The sequence below is a fragment of the Ranitomeya variabilis genome, chromosome 4 (assembly GCF_051348905.1).
Source record: "Ranitomeya variabilis isolate aRanVar5 chromosome 4, aRanVar5.hap1, whole genome shotgun sequence".
Lineage (NCBI taxonomy): Eukaryota > Metazoa > Chordata > Amphibia > Anura > Dendrobatidae > Ranitomeya > Ranitomeya variabilis.
Genome location: NC_135235.1, coordinates 494,998,350 through 495,018,555, shown reverse-complemented (window position 1 = coordinate 495,018,555; position 20,206 = coordinate 494,998,350). Strand labels below are relative to the sequence as shown.

The following is a 20,206-nucleotide window of genomic DNA, read 5'->3' as shown; positions in this document are numbered from 1 at the left end:
ACCATTTTCACAGTTTACCTATAGAATTTTGTAAACTCATTGCATATATTGTACTAAAGTTTTGTTACAGCCATGTTATAGCTCATAGTAGCAAGATGACCAAGTCTGAAGCGGATATCTACCAGCATTCCTTGCTGCCTTAATGTATGCACTGACTTTGGCCTGATAATGTGAACTGTGACAAGTGTCCCCCGCACTGCGCTGCGCACTAATGTATTAAAAGCCAGCTCATCCGTGGCAATATAGAGCCTCCACTAAGCTGTTAAAGAACACTACACATAAAAAGACACCTAAAGTTTTATGTATCCCATCATTACTCCCTTATCCTCTCTTTACTCATCTTATTTGGTCTAACGCTACAATTAAAACAGAGAAATATAAACAAAAGAAAGATTTTCTGCATCCCAGGATGTGAGCCATGTTCCCTCTCCTCTTCCTTAATGTCTTAAGTTTAGAGGTAAGGCAACTGGCTGCAGCAGGAGCCTCCCCCCTTTGCGCTGTATGCAGTAAGACAAAGGATCAAGCCCAATCCCTGGTTACACACTGCCCCTCAGTTGGTACCCAGCCAATAGTGGAACAGATGAGTAGGATATTAACCCCCTATGTTCTCTGTGGGTCTTCTACAAAACAGTGCAGAAAACTCCATAGACTAACAAGTATGGGAGGCGAGAATATCTACTGGTTACTCGTTTCACTTATTTCTAGGTTTAGTGTCTTTTTAGGAGTCTGTCCTACACTACCGTTCAAAAGTTTAGGGTCACTTAGAAATGTCATTATTTTTGAAAAAAAAGCAGTTTTTTCCAATTAAGCTAACATTAAATGATTCAGAAATACACTCTACACATTGTTAATGTGGTAAATGACTATTCTAGCTGCAAATGTCTGGTTTGTAATACAATATTTTCATAGGTGTATAGAGGCCCATTTCCAAGAACCATCACTCCAGTGTTCTTATGGTACTTTGTGTTTGCTAACTGTGTAAGAAGGCTAATGGATGGTTAGAATATCCTTGAAAAACCTTGTGCAAGTATGTTAGCACAACTGAAAACAGTTTGGCTGATTAGAGAAGCTATAAAACCTGACCTTCCTTTGAGTTAGTTGAGAATCTGGTGCATTACATTTTTTTTGGTTCCATTAAACTCTCAAAATGGCCAGAAAAAAAAAAACTTTAATGTGAAACTCGATAGTCTATTCTTGTTCTTAGAAATGAAGGCTATTCCATGCGAGAAAACAAGACAAGTACATTGGAGTCTGTAGTTTGCAAAATCGACGCCTCACAGGTCCTCAACTGGCAGCTGCATTAAATAGTACACGCAAAACACCAGTGTCAATGTCTACAGTGAAGAGGCGACTCCGGGATGCTGGCCTTCAGGGCAGAGTGGCAAAGGAAAAGCCATATCTGAGACTGGCTAATAAAAGGAAAAGACTAATATGGGCAAAAGAACACAGATATTGGACAGAGGAAGATTGGAAAAAAGTGTTATGGGCAGATGAACCCAAGTTTGAGGTGTTTGGATCACACAGAAGAACATTTGTGAGATACAGAACAACTGAAAAGATGCTGGAAGAGTGCCTGATGCCATCTGTCAAGCATGGTGGAGGTAATGTGATGGTCTGGCGTTGCTTTGGTGCTGGTAAAGTGGGAGATTTGTACAAGGTAAAAGGGATTTTGAATAAGGAAGGCTGTCACTCCATTTTGCAACGCCATGCCATACCCTGTGGCAGGCAGCCGGTATTCTATCTGTAATGGAGTGGCCAGCGCAGTCACCAGATCACAACCCCATTGAGCTGTTGTGGGAGCAGCTTGACCGTATGATCTGCAAAAAGTGCCCATCAAGCCAAACCAACTTGTGGGAGGGGCTTCTGGAAGCATGGGGGGGGGGGGGGGAATTTCTCCAGATTACCTCAGCAAATTAACTGCTAGAATGCCAAAGGTCTGCAATGCTGTAATTGCTGCAAAGGGAGCATTCTTTGACGAAAGTAAAGTTTAAAGGAGAAAATTATTATTTCAAGTAAAAATCTTTTTTTCAAACCTTGTCAATGTCTGGACTGGATTTTCAATTCATTTGGCAACTCATCTGATTAATAAAAGTATGAGATTTCATGGAAAACACAAAATTGTTTGGGTGACCCTAAACTTTTGAACGGTAGTGCATATGATTCTTGACAATTTCCCATGACAAATCAGCAGAATCGTGAATGCTGCTCTGAAGTGCAATGCAGTGTGTATCACTGGATCATTGCAAAAAAATAATAAAATAAATTAAAAAAAGAAATGCAATGTACATACAAAGTTACTGAACTTTCTGGAATATATATAAACTGTATAATGGTGCTCATAGGTGGAAATACCCTGCATCTCGTGCAGAAGTGGTATAATCACCTGTCAGTCATCATCTTGCCTTTCATGATAGTCCGGACAACTGCAGGATAGGAACAGCAGTGTCCTGATGTCCTAAAGAGGGCCAGGGTCACATCAGAATTACTGACATCACGCAAATCAGGTGCATGCTCAGTTGTCAGACACAGAAGCCTCAAGCAAGAGTACAAAATACACACGGAGTACAGACAGATCTAAGAGCTTAAGACTTAACACGCGAGACAGCTGCTCTCAACCTCCAGTCATCAGAAAATGGTCCTCTAGGATGTAGAAAGCATGCGCGTTTATGTGATATTGTTAGACAAACGTAAAACGATCTGTGTGAAAGTTAAATCGTGCTTTTCTATTGTGCACTAAGACCGCAGACGATAAGAAACTAATGGGGGATGAGATGTCTATTAGAAGTCTGCTTCCCGAAATCATCAATGACTCGCTGTCAAGCTTAGAGGCGACATGAACACCAGGTAGACGACATCCCGCTTACTATAGACTTAAAAGCAACACTTAATTCTAGATGACCTTGCAGGATTACTTTCATTAGACAGTATGGAGGGTAACGGACTTTCTAGCATTACTCCACAGGACACCCTCCCATAGTGCATAATAAATATGGCTATATACAGCTCATTGGGCTGTGGGTGCCCCGCGGGATAACACTGCCGTGGACAGAACATTGTGAAGATTATCCCCACATAGGATGCATAGTGTCACATCCATGGAAGACTAAGAGAACTAAAGCCCCAGCTACATGTACATACCGAGAACCATGTATCTCCTGGTGATGGATCACATACACAGGTGTGGACAAGAGATTTCAGCGATACAGACGAACAGTTTAGACCAGAGGAGTCAAACTGCATTCCTCAAGGGCTGCAAACACGTCATGTTTTCAGGATTTCCTTGTATTGCACAGGTGATCATTTAATCACCTGCACAGAATGATTCCAGCACCTTGTGCAATGAGAGGAAATCTGGAAAACACGCATGGTTTGAGGCCCTCGAGGAATGCAGTTTGACACCCCTGGTTTAGACAATATGCTGTCACTGAAAAAAAAATTATTGAGAAAGGAAAAAAAAACAAAATAACAGAGGTGGTCAGGAAGGGATCAGCAGTGTTCACACGCTTGGTGCCAGCAGGATATGTCAGGGGATTCTTACTCTTGCCCAAATCCCTCTGTCTCTTCTATTGCGAAAAGCAATTTTTCTTTAAGCTGTTCAAAGCTTTTATAAGGTGGAAGATCCAAACGGTTAAAGCTGAAAATGAAGAAAACAATATATATGATGTCGTAACGCTTACGTCTTTATACAACAGACCATATTAAAGGCATTGTCTAGTAAATGAGAAGGGTCATATTGAACCAGTCTATATACTGCAGTCTACACAACATCCTAAATTTGAATTATGAAGTTATTACCAATCTTACTTACTGGCACTTGATGTAATAATTGTGCACAAGGCAATGGGAGTTAAAGTGAATCCGTCACCAGCTATTTGCTGTGCAAGCTGAGAGCAGCATGATGTAGGGACCGAGTCCCTGATTCCAGTGATGTGTCACTTGCTGGTCTGCATGCTGTCATTTTGATACAATCCCTGTTTTCTCTGTTGCAGATCTTGCCGAGCCCTGTATAACCTCGCCCACACCACCGATCGGCAGCTTCCCGTGTACACTGTGCATTGACAGAAAGCTGGTAATCAGTGGTGGGGCGTGCTACACATAGCTGACTAGGAGGCATGAGACACCTAGTCCTATAGTAAGAATCTCTTGCTGATACAAAACGGATTTAATTGAAACAACAGCCCACAGCCAAGTAAGTGACACACAGCTGTGATAAGTCTCTGCCACTACATCATGCTGCTCTCAAATTACAAAACCGGATGACAGATTGCCTTTACATGGTAGCAGATTCCCCCTACCGGTACATATGGCAGATAAAAGTTAGTGTAGTATATTTACCATGTGTGACTTCTAGGCAGCCAGTTTTCTTTCCCCACCTTCTCAATGCAGAACTTCTGAGGACCATTGCTCCCTAGAGAGTAACAAAATATGGTGGGCAAAAAAACTTTATTAATTCAGATTTTGTGATCTCTACATCATACTTAGCCATTCAATCTGGTTAAAGCACTGGCCGAGTTATTTTAGGTCTCAGAACACACGTATATAGTGGCAGCATATTCCGCAGGGCTTATTTTAATTCTTGTAAAATCAGATGGCTAAAAAAAATAGCAAACACATCTATAGATAGCATTAATAGAAGTAGAGAAGAGAATTAGGCCCAATTCACACATCAGTTTTTCACAAACAAAACACGTCCCCATTATAGTCTATGGGCATGTTCACATCGGTTTTTCTTTTGCAGACCTCTCCGATTTTGGTCTGATTTGAACATCAGAAACAGACCACTTAAGTCAATGGGGCAGTGGAAAAACTGGATAGCAAACAAATTCCATCCATGTTGTATCCTAGTGTTGTCCAATTTGTAACTGGTATAATAATAGGTAGGAGAAGATTGGAAACTTTTTTTTTTTGCATAAAAGAAATGTATGCCACTCTGGTAAAAATAGGACTCAAAGCAAAAAAGACTGAAAATCAAATAAAAAAAAATAAATAAAAATCTCTCAGTTTTTCACATATGCATAATGAAAATGTGAATGGCGCCTAAGAGAAAGAAACGGCAACTGATCATCTACAGTGAATTAACAAACCTGTACAGAGACATCATTTCTTTGATAAAAAGAGGTGAGTGATTGTTTGGCCAACAGGTTTTCATCTTAACAGCTAGGTAACTAGGCCATGTACATACCCATTAAATCTGCAAAGCCTCCTACGGGTAATCTGCAAGTCCCAGTAACAAACTGAAGAAGTCTCATGCGCTTTTCATTGTCAATTTCTTTAACAAACTAGGAAGAATAAAAAAAAGGCAAGATTAATATAAAAGGTATATAAAAAAAACTATACTCATAACAAAAGTAAAAAACAGCCTGTATACAAAGATTATTTTTTTCTTCATTTCAGACAAACCATTTGATGGAGTTGTCCAGGCAAATGTATCTGATGAACCGTCTACAGGGTAGGTCATCAATAGCAGAACAGTGGTGGTCTGAACTCCAGCGTCCATTTTCTGCTTTGGCGGTGGCCAGATGTAAACACTTTGAACAGAGGTGGGGAGAGCCGGAGCTTTGGCTGCGGTAGCCGGTAGTGGCCGCTGGACAATGAATGGAGCAGCACTAAGCAGCCTTGTTTAAAGCATTCACATCGGGCCGCTGCCAAAGCAAAAAACATCTGATATATGGGGACACTAGGTGTTTGAGCCTTGCCTATCTACTATTGATAACCTGTCAACTGATCATCAATTTCTGTGCCCAGACAACCCATTTAAATATAGGGCATAATATGGTAAATTACTGGAAAAATAAAATGGAAAAACCCAACCTGCCAGAACCACACTATTTGCTTGCTGGTTCTCGTGTAGTGCCGGTATATTGAGTTTCGCTGCCAATCATTCAAATCAATTTCCTGCATCCCACATAGGAGAACCTATTACAGAAGGGAAAAACAAATATCATTTACACAGGATCTCCCCCACAATAACTCTTCACCGTATTATCATTTTACAACAGCCAACTTACTTCCAATTCTTTGGCATCAAAATACTGCAAATACTGCTGGGGTAGGATTTCATTAAAGCCCTCAAAGAATGCCTGCGTCTGTTCCTCCACTCCTCGAGATAATCTCCACTCTGCGACAAGCCTGCAGTAAGCAAGGAGAGATCAGTCAGGACCTGTGTGTTTCTAATTAGAGATGTTCGGAAAACGAATCCGTATTTGCCATACTCGTGCCAAATTTATGTCTGACGGTCGTTTCCCAACATATTTGCTCATCTCTACTCCCACTGACTACAAGAGCATTTGGCTATGTTCGGTGATCGGAATCCGAACCGAATACTGAAATATTCGCTCATCTCCATTTATAATGAATGACTTCGTAATATATTGTGGACATTGGCTTCTAGATATTGTGGGCATTGCCAAAGTGCCACGGTTGGACAGCCGTAGCTTCTCAGCACCAATAGCATTGGCTGTAGCATTATTTTTAAGGACTTGTCTCATTATAGACCTTGATGAAATTCACAAGAACATGCTAGTGAGGCCGGCTTCACATGTCTGACATCCATGTCCGGAGTAAAGACCACAATATCCAGACTGCCTGCGAGTCTCCTGATCTGAACTCACAACATAACATTTTGCCTACAAGGCCATTCATTTTGGGCAGGAGACCTGCGACCTGTTTGGACGTTGCGGTCCACTCTGTAACTATGAATATCAGATGAGTGAAAGGGCCAAATGTCCAATAGGTGAGGATCTAATGACTGCAAAACCTTGTAAAGCACTAAAAAGACGTTTTAGTGGCTTTAGGCCATTTTGTGTGCTGTCACCTCCATGAAGAACAATCCCAAATTTATATTAATAGAAAACAGTCCAGAACGATACCTCACCTTATGTATTCCTCTTTATTTTCTTCAGTAACCTGAATGTTGCTCCCATTCGGCTTTAGGTCATGGCTTTTAACCTCCCCAAGAAGTTCCTTATCCACTGAAAAGAACATTTCCAGGCAGCACTCTTCTATGTTGTTTTCCCTATGAATAACAATATGTATTGGCTCACGTGTACAGATACAGACCTCCATGCAAAAGAAGCAAAAAGTCAGGGAACATGTAAGTAATACCAATGAACATAGTATTATGTATAAAGCAATCTGTGCTGGAAATATACTGGTATACATGGAGTTCTTATCCAAAAATAATCAGTGCAATAGTAAATATGAGCCCACAGAAAAAGAAGTGTGCACCAATAAGCATAATATATTAAAAAAGTAGTTTTATTAAAGAACAAATAATTAAAATTACTTAAAGTGAGAAACCAATAGGTAACACTACAGCGTAACAAATGGAGCAGGAGGCAAATAAAATATGGAGTTGCCAAGTTCAGGCACAGTGTAACCCATTATAATGGGTGTACATGCTAGAAATGTCTACAAGGAGGTGAATCCATCAGATATGTATACTTAAGTCATGAATAGTGTAATAGTGGCATCACAACATGCAGGCGGTAATGACATTACATCTATGTGGATATCATCTACTGGTGAACACTGTTACACTGCTCACACAACCTAATTATACATATCTAATGGTTCACCATCACCTCCGTATAGACATTTATAAACCGCAAGTCCTATAATGTCACTATATTTGGCATTTTTTCCTAAAATCAAACGGTAACTAATAAAGTTTTCAAAACCATCGCTGTAGGAGCGTTCCTAGGACAAACTAGAAGCCTGGAAAGTTGATTTTCTTTCTGCCACACCATGTGTGAACGCAATATCTTTATCACAAAAAACTACTGCAGAAAGGAAGACAGTTGGCCATACTTACTTGATCCAAATGAGGGAATTGTAAAACTCAGGATCTACGGATTCCAAGTCTTTCAGGCCCACTGGTTTGTTTAATATGCGTTTGTAGAATGGCAAGGAGAAACCAGTGTCTATAAATTTACCATGGAATAAAGCCTAAGGAAAAGATGTTATATGTTACCACAAGATACATCCAACATCTATATGGAAAAAGAAGCACAAATCTATTTTACACATGGCGATTGTAGCAATACATCAGATTCTTAAACTCCCATAATGTTACGTATGTAGGACATGCCGCAACATTCGGATCAGGGTCCGGCTGAGACCCATATTGAATCGGAAAATTAAGTAAAGGAGGAAAGAAATCACTACCGATGAAATAGATAATTTTGTGCATTTTAACAGTAATTTGAAATTACTGAATTAATGAATGAGCAATCTGAAAAATGCTCATTCTTAATTAAAGGGAATCAGTCACAGGATTTTGCCATGTAATCTGAGAGCAGCATGCTGTAGGGGCAGAGAGCCTGAATGCAGGAATGTGTCACTTGCTTAGCAGCTTGCTGTAGATTCAATACAATCAGTGTTTTCTCAGTAGAATATACATGCTAACCTGTGTAGTCCCTGCCACACCACTGATTGGCAGCTTGCTAACAATGCACAGAGTACACATGAAGCTACCAATCAGGGGTGTGGGACACAGCTCAGCATTCCGAGCACTGCTACATCTACATCAGAGAAAACAGGAATTCTATCAAAACTACACCAAGCGACACATGGTAGGAAGCATGGTCAGAAATTTCTTGTGTTTGTATGCATAGGAATCCAGTGGGTGCTGCTAAAAGTGATTGACACAGTGTACACACTGTGTACAGTCATACAGGGAAAACTATCAACTACTGACAAATTTCTCTATATGCAGTCCTATATGGAAGACCTTCAATCACGCCCCTATAAAACTGCATATGATAAAGTGTGCAAACTGGAAAGCGCTGCGGAATATGTTAGCGCTATATAAAAAATAAAGATCATTTGTCAGTGATTGACAGTCTTCATTATATGACTGCATACAAAGATAATTTATCAGACTGTCAAATACTACTGAACAGGACTCATACATACAAACATCACGGACTTGAATGAATAAAATGCAATTTATATGGAAACTTTTACCACAAAATTATATGTCAATGAGATCACCTCCTCCAGCTCAAGCACCATACATCATATTATGCATGATCTCTAATTGGTCCATAAGAGAGTAGATCCAAACGACCTCAAAGGGCTACTAATAAACCTCACAGAGAAATACTAAACTCACCATGGCAATGAACCTGCCAATAAAGCGGAAGTAGCGCAGATGGTCAGGGTTGATGTAGGAGGCAGGGTTGATTTGCAAGCAGTAGTTATCTTTTCCTGCATACTCGAATAGGCAGTACATGGGGTTAAGGACTTCATGGGACAGAAGGAAAAACCATTCCCTGTGGACAACAACACCACATGAATTAGGAGTGGCCTGGTCGTATTCCACATGCTTCTAGAGGCAAGGTCAGGGGGCTACCTTGCAACACCTCCATAATCGAGCCCCTCCTCTCCAGGAATGATAATCCAAAGTCTTCTCCTTAGATCTTGGGCATTAAAGCTCATTATCTAAAAATTGTAAGACGGAAACTATTAAAAGGGAACTAGACAGCAGAATCAGCACCAATAAACTAATTACATAATTGCATTTGTTTTTTTTTATGCTACAGACAATCCAGTTGTGTGGGACAAGTTCACAGTATATAGTGAAACTCACCTTATCAATCTTCTGTTGCCGCATTCTTAAATGCTTTGGACTAGTCGGAAAGGCGTGCACTACCCGCTGACCAGTCTGATGAAAGCATGCCCACTGAGGCGCGACAGATTACAGAACCGCCCTTACAACCTTCCTCCCAGAACTTTTGGCATACACAGTGTGACCTCAAACCTTTGGCATGGAGCATTATCCACCTTTCCAGCTAACCTAACTATGCTGTCCCATGTGATGATACTCCAAGGGAAAATATAGGATTTAGGAATCACAGATCATTTTCTAGCAATTTCCATGATACTTTACACAAAAAAATATCCTGAGTGCAAACGGACTTCTGTTCACACTAAACATTATAAATACTCAATCATGGCAGATATATTAGCATGTATGGATCATTGAATATTCTCTAAAAAATATAAGGGGTATTTCAGCCAATACGATCAATTAAACCCTCTCAGCAAGGTGACAAACTCTAACCTCAAAGTTGATATTGGTCTGAATGGCCCTTTACTTGACAGCCTGTACATGTGCATAAGTAGGCCACTACCCTTCATTGATCTTAATGGACCTGGATTTTCTTCTCGGCTGCCTGCTTTTCCTTTATTCAAGGAGACCAGTGACCTCCACTGAACTGCATTACAAACCTGCTGGAAGGAATCCTCAAACAAGGTTTTCCTGTTGACTGTGATCTTGATATGCTGCGGCATGAAGAGTTGCTGTAATGAGATTGAGGATATTTTACATCAAACTGTTAAAAGATAAATCCGTGTATACTAAACTTTCTGCAAAGTACAGGGAAGTAGAAAATTGGCAAATAATAGTATGCAGAGGTGCCATAAGTAACGCTTCAGTTTTAAAGTCAGAGCAGATTACTCTAGTGACCGGTGAATCTTCGTGACAGATTAGATCCTAAAAATGAAAGACATCTAAAGGCACGTACTTACCTGACACCAGAACCTGAAGTATTGCACCTTAGCTTTAAAATCCCGCACATAAGCGATCTGAGGCCCGTTATCCCTGTCCACAGAAAGGAAAGGCAGGAGATGACCAATGGCTGACTGCTTGGTATATTAAGTAGAGATGAGCGAGTGTACTCGGATAAGGTGTTATCCAAGCATGCTCGGGTGCTAATAGAGTGTCTTTGGCGTGCTCGAAAAATATGTTTTAGCACCCACGGCTGCATGTCCCGGGGCTGTGCGACAGCCGCAACACATGCAGGGATTGTCTGTTTGGTAGGCAATCCCTGCATGCGTTGCTGCTGTAAAACAGCTGCGAGACGCAGGCGCAGGGATTCGAGCACGCAGAAGTCACTCACCCGAACATGCTCAGATAACACCTCATGCGAGTACGCTCGCTCATCACTACTAACAAGCAAAACACTAGAAAAAAAGTAGCAAGTGACAGGAAAGCGGAAGGCTAGAGATACACAGATTTTGGTAGTGCAACATTGTGTTTATTGACTGCAAATGTGGCACGTGACATAACATGCCCGTCAACAAAACTTAGGATCGGATAGATTTTTGGTCACACGAGACTTGGCTACTATTGACCTTTTTTTTTCCTCGCTCATGTTGCAGAAACAAAGTCGCTGCCCTCGCCTTACTGTCACAATAATTGATAACTCACAAGGCAGATTTTCCAGTCCGAGGATCAATATAGGTAGTGGTTTTTCTATTGTGATCTACAAAATATGGAACCCCATCCACTGTAAACCTCATCTCCCAGCCTTCTGGCAATGGTTTCTCATTTAGTTGCCTGAAATACACAACAACAAACATGAACACATCTATACACATGGCACCAAAAAACCAATCAATCACCATAAAGGAGAGGTTAATACACAAATCGCGGTTCTAAAAGGGAATTCGTGTTGTTGCTTTTGGCAACTTCCTCTACAAAACAATGACACCTTTTAAAAAGCAACCAAGGGCAGAGAATAAAAAACACTTTGGGCCCGATTCATCAAAGCTTTCACAACAGAATTCAGGCGTGTATGCTTTGGGAAGTCACAAAACTGAAGTGTAACTCGGGAGTTTTGCCAAAATTTTGCAATTTTTGCCATTTTCACGCCAGTTTCTCTGAGCTCTGCCGAATTAAGTGGAGCTGCAGCATGTCATACGGCAGAAATCTCAGCTCTTCATGAATCAGGAGCGTCTAACTCCAGCACGGCCCCTCATCGAGACCAGTATGAGCAGCGCCTGCCTTGATTAATCGGGCCCTTTATTGGGACTTCTCAGTTTTATGTTAGAATTCTGGTGAAAAACGTTGAGGAATGGGGACCAGTTTCATGCAATTTGTACTACCGCAAAAATTAAGCGGCTTTAGCCATCTTTAATGAATATCTAAGTCAGCAGAGCTTAGAAGGCAGGGAGCATGGTAAACAAATTCATCTTAATTTACACCACAAAAGTGGCACAAATTACAGAAAAGTACTCCAGTCTATAACGGACATACATTTCTTACTTTGGCGCTTGGTAGATTATTTTTTTTATACTAGAAAATCAGACGTCACTAACACTGTGACGTCCGCTCCTCCACCTATAGCAAAAAAAAAAAGAAAAAGACCTTGGCGCAGACTCAGCAGCGATTCGGATCAGAGTGCTGTGGGCACGCGAAGCACACACATTAGTGTCACAAACATACAATTGGGGCGATTGGAGGATGGTGATTGAGTGACAGGAATGGGGGGAGCTGGAATAGGGATTTAGAAACAGCTGCTGTGATCACAGATCAGACGCACAGCACGCTGCACAGGAAACACAGAAGAAGCAGGAAATTGCAGGAGGATCGCACTGGCCATCAATGATCTTTCTTTCACTCAGGTACACAGAGGATTTACACAACTGCCCTGCACGTCAGATCTGAGAAAAAGATGGCTGTGCAGCTTTTGGCGACGATTGGTCATTGGTAACTATTGTTCAGCCAATCTGCGCCAAAAGAGTTAATCACCAGAGGTGACGTCGCCATCACCCCATCCATCAGTGACTGCTGTGATTGATGCGGTCTCAGACGGTACAGCCCCTCCGAGGTAACGTACAGGGATGGTTTGCTGTCAGACAGCAACAATCTTAACACTCTCACTGCGCGATGCAGAGCGGTGACCGGAACTAGAGGAGTCGTACATGTAAGGCAGATGTCGTGAAGGGGTTAACACTGCACAGTGGCCAGTATATGGTGCACAACAAGGTGAAATTGTGATGCAAGTCTGGCTTTGAAAGTCTACTGTAACAATGCCACCAAGAGAAAATGGAAGTATGAAGGGAGGGGGGGGGGCTTATTTTGTAAAAGATGTCAAAAATAATTCATTTGTATTCTAAAGGGAGTCAGTCAGCCCCAAAAGTGAAATTAATAGGCTCATTTCATTTTACTGAAAAATGAAAACAAACATGTTTTATTAGATATGTAAATGAAGGTCCCTGGTGCACCCTCAGGATGGCCAAGAGCTCAGTGCACGGTCTTGCTCCTCAATTATAAGCCATAATATTGACTGACAGCACTCGCTTTGGAGCGCGGCCTGATTTGAATCCTGAGCCCTGCACACACATACTGCATTAGCCGAGAGGCTACACAGGGTGTTCTCATCCCAATCTCCAGTCGCAGACACACAGGATCTTAAAGTAGCTGATGATAATAGGAGAGGGAGATGAAAATGTCAGCCAGGCACACAGAACGCGCTCTCATCCCTCTCTCCTTTCAGCATTGACAGCCCTCTATGTGATCCTATGTGCAGTAAGCAGCCGCTGCAGACAGGAGACGTGAATGAAATTGCTCCTGTACACTGGTACTTTGTGCTCTTGGATCCGGCAGTGTTAGTAAGTGTAAGGCTAAGGATTCAATTCAGGCATCTCTCCAAAGAGAGAAAGCTATAAACTGAAGGGGAGTTGTGGAGAATTGTAATTGTGAGGGCGAACAGTGTACTGTGCCCATAGCTAAGCAAGGCTGCATTTAAAACCTTATTTTCTAGTATAACAAAAGTTTTTTTTATGAAAAACAAAGTACAATATACACTGCAGGAAGTCTTTTATAGGGTCCAAACTCACTTAACTAACAGATCTATTCAGCCGCTACTTCACTTACCCCTGATTTCTGGGATCTTCCCACTGAGTTGCCCGTGTAGAGTGATTAACAAAATACACTCTGCCATTTCCATCTGTCCTCTTTTCTGCAATAAATTAGGGAAGCAAAAGATCCAATGGTTACATAATGAAAAAAAGTAAGAAAAAAAAAAGAAAAAAGTAGAACTAAACATTGCTTACACTTACCCCATCCAGCAGGTAAGGGCCCCAGGGGATCATACTCTTTATTTTGACTGTATTCTTGGTTCTAGAAGAAGTAAAATAGCAATATATTATAATATAATATATATTTCCATACATATAGTGCTGTGAAAAAGGTTTAGGCATACAGTACAGACCAAAAGTTTGGATACCTTCTCATTTAAAGATTTTTCTGTATTTTCATGAATATGAAAATTGTACATTCACACTGAAGGCATCAAAACTATGAATTAACACATGTGGAATTATATACTTAAAGAGTGAAACAATTGAAATTGTGTCTTATATTCTAGGTTCTTCAAAGTAGCCACCTTTTGCTTTGATGACTGCTTTGCACACTCTTGGCATTCTCTTGATGCGCTTCAAGAGGTAGTCACCGGGAATGGTTTTCACTTCACCGGTGTTCCCTGTCAGGTTTAAAAAGTGGTATTTCTTGCCTTATAAATGGGGTTGGGACCATCAATTGTGTTGTGCAGAAGTCTGGTGGATACACAGCTGATAGTCCTACTGAATAGACTGTTAGAATTTGTATTATGGTAAGAAAAAAGCAGCTAAGTAAAGAAAAACGAGTGGCCATCATTACTTTAAGAAATTAAAGTCAGTCCGAAAAATTGGGAAAACTTTGAAAGTGTCCCCAAGTGCAGTGGCAAAAACCATCAAGCGCTTCAAAGAAACTGGCTCACATGAGGACCGCCCCAGGAAAGGAAGACCAAGAGTCACCTCTGCTTCTGAGGATAAGTTTATATGAGTCACCAGCCTCAGAAAGCGCAGGTTAAGGCTATGTGCACACGTTCAAGAATTCTTGCAGAAAATTCCTGAGAAAATTTTCAGCAAGAAATCTGCATGCGTTTTTTTCCGGACATTTCCCAATGCATTTTATAGTGGGAAATCCGCAAAAAAAACCACAAAATTAATGAACATGCTGCGTTTTTTACCGCGATGCGTTTTTTTCACGGAAAAAAACGCATCATGTGCACAAAACATGCGGAATTCATTCTAAATGATGGGATGCATATTGTATGCTGTTTTTTTGCGGTTTTATAGCTTTTTATCAGAAAAAAACGAAGAAAAAAAAACACGAAAATCAGCAACGTGTGCACACAGCCTAACAGCAGCTCAGATTAGAGACCAGGTCAATGCTACACAGAGTTCTAGCAGCAGACACATCTCTACAACAACTGTTAAAAGGAGACACTGTGCAGCAGACCTTCATGGTAAAAGAGCTGCTAGGAAACCACTGCTAAGGACAGGCAACAAGCAGAAGAGACTTCTTTGGACTAAAGGAATGGACACAAGGAATGGACATTAGACCAGTGGAAATTTGTGCTTTGGTCTAATGAGTCCAAATTTGAGATCTTTGGTTCCAACCACTGTGTCTTTGTGCGACGCAGAAAAGGTGAACAGATGGACTCTACATGCCTGGTTCCCACCGTGAAGCATGGAGGAGGAGGTGTGATTGTGTGGGGGTGCTTTGCTGGTGACACTGTTGGGGATTTATTCAAAATTGAAGGCATACTGAACCAGCACGGCTTCCACAGCATCTTGCAGCGGCATGCTATTCCATCCGGTTTGCGTTTAGTTGGACCATCATTTATTTTTCAACAGGACAATGACCCCAAACACACCTCCAGGCTGTGTAAGGGCTATTTGACCAAGAAGGAGAGTGATAGGGTGCTATGCCTGATGACCTGGCCTCCACAGTCACCAGACCTGAACCCAATCGAGATGGTTTGGGGTGAGCTGGACAGCAGAGTGAAGGCAAAAGGGTCAACAAGTGCTAAGCATCTCTGGGAACTCCTTCAATATTGTTGGAAGACCATTCCTGGTGACTACCTTTTGAAGCTCATCAAGAGAATGCCAAGAATGTGCAAAGCAGTCATCAAAGCAAAAGGTGGCTACTTTGAAGAACCTAGAATATAAGACATAATTTCAGTTGTTTCACACTATTTTGCTTAGTATATAATTCCACATGTGTTAATTCATAGTTTTGATGCCTTCAGTGTGAATGTACAATTTTAATAGTCATAAAAATACAGAAAAATCTTTAAATGAGAAGGTGTGTCCAAACTTTTGGTCTGAACTATATGTGGAAAAAGCAAAGTGAATGAAGACAAAAAAAAAGATATCTAAATCTAAATATTAGGTGTGACCACCCTTTTGCATCATTTCTTGCACACTGGTTAAGCATCTGTCTGTATTTCTGAGCACTGAATACACCAAAAAACGACAATGTTGAAGACAGTAGACATAGTGGTCGGCCAAGGAAACTTAGTGCAACAGATGAAGACACATCAGTATTACTTTTTTCAAAATCAGATGCCCAGGAGTGCCACTAGTTCAGAACAGGAATCTACTGTTCAGAGAAGTCTGGCCAGAAGCGTCTTCATGGCAGAACTGCAGCAAAAATTAAATTTGACATGAAATAAGGCCAAGTGGCTAAACTATGCACAGAAACATAGGAACTAGGGTGCAAAAAAATGGCAGCAGATTCTCTGGACTGTGGAGTCAAACTGTGAAATATTTGGCTGTAACAGAAGGCAGTTTGTTTATGGAAGGGTTGGAGAGAGCGGTATCATTAGAGTGTCTGCAAGCAACAGTGAAGCATGGTGGAGGTTCACTACAAGTTTGGGGATGAATTTCAGCAAATGGAATTGGGATTTGATCAAGATTAATGGTGTCCTCAATGCTGAGAAATACAGGCAGATAAGTCTCCACAGTGCATTAGAATAATGAGGGGTCTGCTTGACTTCAAATGTATGTAGTATGACAACAACTGCAAACATAACCAAGGTAATTAAGAACTAGCTTCAGTGTAAAGACAATGAGTGTTGGAAGTGATGTTGAGATCAGGGTTCTGTGAGCGCCATTTCAAGTCTATCTGGGATTACATGAAGATTCAGAAGTATTTGAGAAATGTTACATTCATAGAAGATCTGTGGTTAGTTCTCCATGTTTTGAACAACCTTACCGACAAGGTGCTTAAAAACTGTGTCCAAGTGTACCTAGAAGTATTAGTGCCGTTTTGAAGGCAAAGCGCTGTCACACCAAATATTCATTTGATTTAGATTTCTCCTTTGTTCATTAACTATTTTAATCAATTACTAAAATGTAAACTACTAAAATTTCTAATTTTGAAAGCATTATTATTAGTTTGCAGCATTTTTTCTGCCTCAAACTTTTGCACAGTTCTGTGTATATAATAAAAAAGTGTAGCTGTGAATAAAACTCTGGAAGAAAAAGTAACAACGTAGAAACCACAAAGTAATTGATGCTAGTATGTACACACGTGGTCAAAATTGTCGGTACCCCTCGTTTAATGATAGAAAAACCCACAATGGTCACAGAAATAACTTGAATCTGACAAAAGTAATAATAAATACAAAATCTATGAAAATGAACAAATGAAAGTCAGATTTGTCAACCATGCTTCTACAGAATTAAAAAAAATAAAATAAAACTCATGAAATAGGCCTGGACAGAAATGATGGCACCCTTAACTTAATATTTTGTTGCACAACCTTTTGAGGCAATCACTGCAATCAAATGATTCCTGTAACTGTCAATGAGACTTCTGCACCTCTCGACAGGTATTTTGGCCTACTCATCAAGAGTAAACTGCTCCAGTTGTCTCGTGTTTGAAGGTTGCCTTTTCCAGATGGCATGTTTCAGCTCTTTCCAAAGATGCTCAATATGATTTAGGTCAGGGCTCATAGAAGGCCACTTCCGAATAGTCCAATGGTTTTCCTCTTAGCCATTCTTAGGTGGTTTTTAGCTGTGTGTTTTGGGTCATTATCCTGTTGCAAGACCCATGACCTGTGACTGATTTCAAGCTTTCTGACACTGGGCAGCACATTTCTCTCTAGAATCCCTTGATAGTCTTGAGATCTCATTGTACCCTGCACAGATTCTTGACACCCTGTGCCAGATGCAGCCCAAGAACATAACAGAACCCACTCCATGTTTCACAGTAGGGACAGTGTTCTTTTCTTGATATGCTTCATTTTCCCGTCTGTGAACAATAGAGCTGATGTGCCTTGACAAAAAGTTCCATTTTTGTCTCATCTGTCCATAAGACATTCTCTCCCAGAAGCTTTATGGCTTGTCAACATGTAGTTTGGCAAGTTCCAGTCTGGCTTTTTTATGATTTTTTTTTCAACAATGGTGTCCTCCTTGGTCGTCTCCCATGAAGTACACTTTGGCTCATACAACGACGGATGGTGCGATCTGACACTGATGTTCCTTGAGCTTGAAGTTCACCTTTAATCTGTTCAGAAGTTTTTCTGGGCTCTTTTGTTACCATTCGTATTATCCGTCTCTTTGATTTGTCATCAATTTTCCTCCTGCGGCCACGTACATGGAAGTTTGGAAGTTGGCTACAGTCTCATGGATCTTAAATTTCTGAATAATATGTGCAACTGTAGTCACAGGAACATCAAGCTGCTTGGAGATGGTCTTATTAAAAGTGGAAAAATGTGTGGGTATCACCTGCGCTGCTGTCCAAATTAGGGTCCACACGATTTTAAGCTTCTTCAGGAGTACTATAGCTCAAACTGCAATTCTTTATCAGTTATACATTTCAAAAGGAAAACATTGATTTCTAGGAAAATAAACATTTTAATGAGGCAGTAAAGGGTGCTCACCCCGACGATAAACCTTTGGTTGAACTGTTGCATAGCCCCTTGTAGCTGGTTACGCTGAAGCTGCCATTGCTCGTAGTTTCGCACAGATTCAATAGTGGGCCTCTGCCACGTGGTTGTCCGTGTTATGTGGTCCACATAGTAGATTCGCCCCATGTTATCTACACGACGCTCCCATCTGAAAATAACAGAAAATGGGGGAAATATCTGATAAGCTGAGAATATAAACAGGAGTTTATGTAATAAGAAAGACTACATATGACTGCTTGACATTTATCTGCCCATATCTCATCCTATGTTCTGTTGGAAAGGCACACATACTTGGCCAATTTAAATCTGCATGGTAATGGGACATTTGTAAATGGGTTGCCTGAATGTTGGCTACCAAAATAGTAGGTCTAGCATAACAGTTAAGATAAAGCACTGCTTACCCAGGGGGAAGAGGCTCTGGTCTGTCCCATGTCGTCCTTTTTGCCACGTGATCCACAAAATACACACGTCCACTTAGATCCACGCGTTGCTCCCAACTGTGGGAAAGGGGAACAATAAAAAGACTTCAATAAACATGAATTAGCTAACCTGTGGCTAGACGACAGGTCGATCACTAGGGGTTCAACTTCTGAGACCCACACGTTTTTTGGGATCCGTGGACACCTCACCTATGGGACATCAGTGATCACGCATCTATAAGCTGTATGCATGCCTGCATCAAACTGCAAAAGGACTAGTTTTATTACATAGCAGACACCCAAGAGTAACTAAAGCAATTGGAGCCAGCTCCATTCGGCAAAGTTTAACCCCTTAAATGCAGTTTTGATCAAACTGCAGCATTCAAAAGGGTTCAACAAGGTGGATGTTAGTTCTGAAGGCCTCTAGCACATATTCCCATCATGGGACCCTGATGGCATCACATCCGGGTGCCTACTGAAGACATGGAGAATCATATTGACAAGTTATTTTTACTGTACAATGACTGCAATGCACTTGGATTTTTTTTCCTGTTTTGCAGTACATTATATGGTAAAAAGGTTCAAAGCTACAACTTGTGATGCAAGGAACAAGCCCGCATATAGCTATGTCAATGAAAAAATAAACTTATGGCTCTTGGGAGGAGAGGAAAATAAATGTGCAAGAAAAAACAAAAACACGACTTAAACCTCTTTCCAAAATGCGCCGTACATATACTGCTCTGTGGGAGCTGCGTTATATGTACGGTGCTGCGGCGATCGTGTGCGGGGGTCTGCTCTATGTGAAAGCTGACTCCCCGCAGCAACGCCCATGAATGGTGCTAGCACCAATTGCAGGCATTTAACTACTCTGATGCCGCTGTCAGTAGTGACAGCGACAAAGGAGAATCATGCAGGGAATAGATTCCTTGCATGCTTCCATCAGGACAACGCGATGCGATCGCGTTGTCCTGATGGTCTCCATGGAGACCCCTGGCCAAAAGATGGCAGCGGGGTCCTTCAGGTAAAGTGGCATGTCAGTGCCTGCTCAGAGGAGGACCGGAGACACCTCCTTCCTTGCCTATCAGATGCTCTGCAGTGCAGAAGCATTGTAGAGCATCAGATCAGTGATCTGATGCTATACAGCAATGTCCCATCTTGGGACAATGTAAAAACATATAAATTAAAAAGTGTAAAAAAAAAAAAAAAAAAATCCTCAAAGAACAAAAAAAACCAAACAAATCTTTCCAATAAATT

General features: G+C 41.1%; 1 protein-coding gene across 2 annotated transcripts in view; it reads right to left on the bottom strand.

The window, feature by feature from the left end:
- Positions 1-3,385: 3,385 nt before the first annotated feature.
- The window catches only part of ITCH (itchy E3 ubiquitin protein ligase), a 79,353-nt gene continuing 62,532 nt past the window's right edge, over positions 3,386-20,206 (bottom strand). For both annotated transcript variants that reach the window (XM_077251965.1, XM_077251966.1), the window contains exons 9-24: positions 18,935-19,030; positions 18,507-18,681; positions 13,852-13,912; positions 13,667-13,751; positions 11,216-11,344; positions 10,534-10,606; positions 10,234-10,305; positions 9,356-9,444; positions 9,116-9,275; positions 7,814-7,947; positions 6,875-7,015; positions 6,009-6,129; positions 5,812-5,916; positions 5,183-5,279; positions 4,336-4,408; positions 3,386-3,634 (exon numbers count right to left, since the gene is read on the bottom strand). In XM_077251965.1, coding sequence (XP_077108080.1) covers positions 3,535-3,634; positions 4,336-4,408; positions 5,183-5,279; positions 5,812-5,916; positions 6,009-6,129; positions 6,875-7,015; positions 7,814-7,947; positions 9,116-9,275; positions 9,356-9,444; positions 10,234-10,305; positions 10,534-10,606; positions 11,216-11,344; positions 13,667-13,751; positions 13,852-13,912; positions 18,507-18,681; positions 18,935-19,030 — 1,711 coding nt within the window. In that variant the 3' untranslated portion in view covers positions 3,386-3,534. The remainder of the gene's footprint in view (positions 3,635-4,335; positions 4,409-5,182; positions 5,280-5,811; positions 5,917-6,008; positions 6,130-6,874; positions 7,016-7,813; positions 7,948-9,115; positions 9,276-9,355; positions 9,445-10,233; positions 10,306-10,533; positions 10,607-11,215; positions 11,345-13,666; positions 13,752-13,851; positions 13,913-18,506; positions 18,682-18,934; positions 19,031-20,206) is intronic.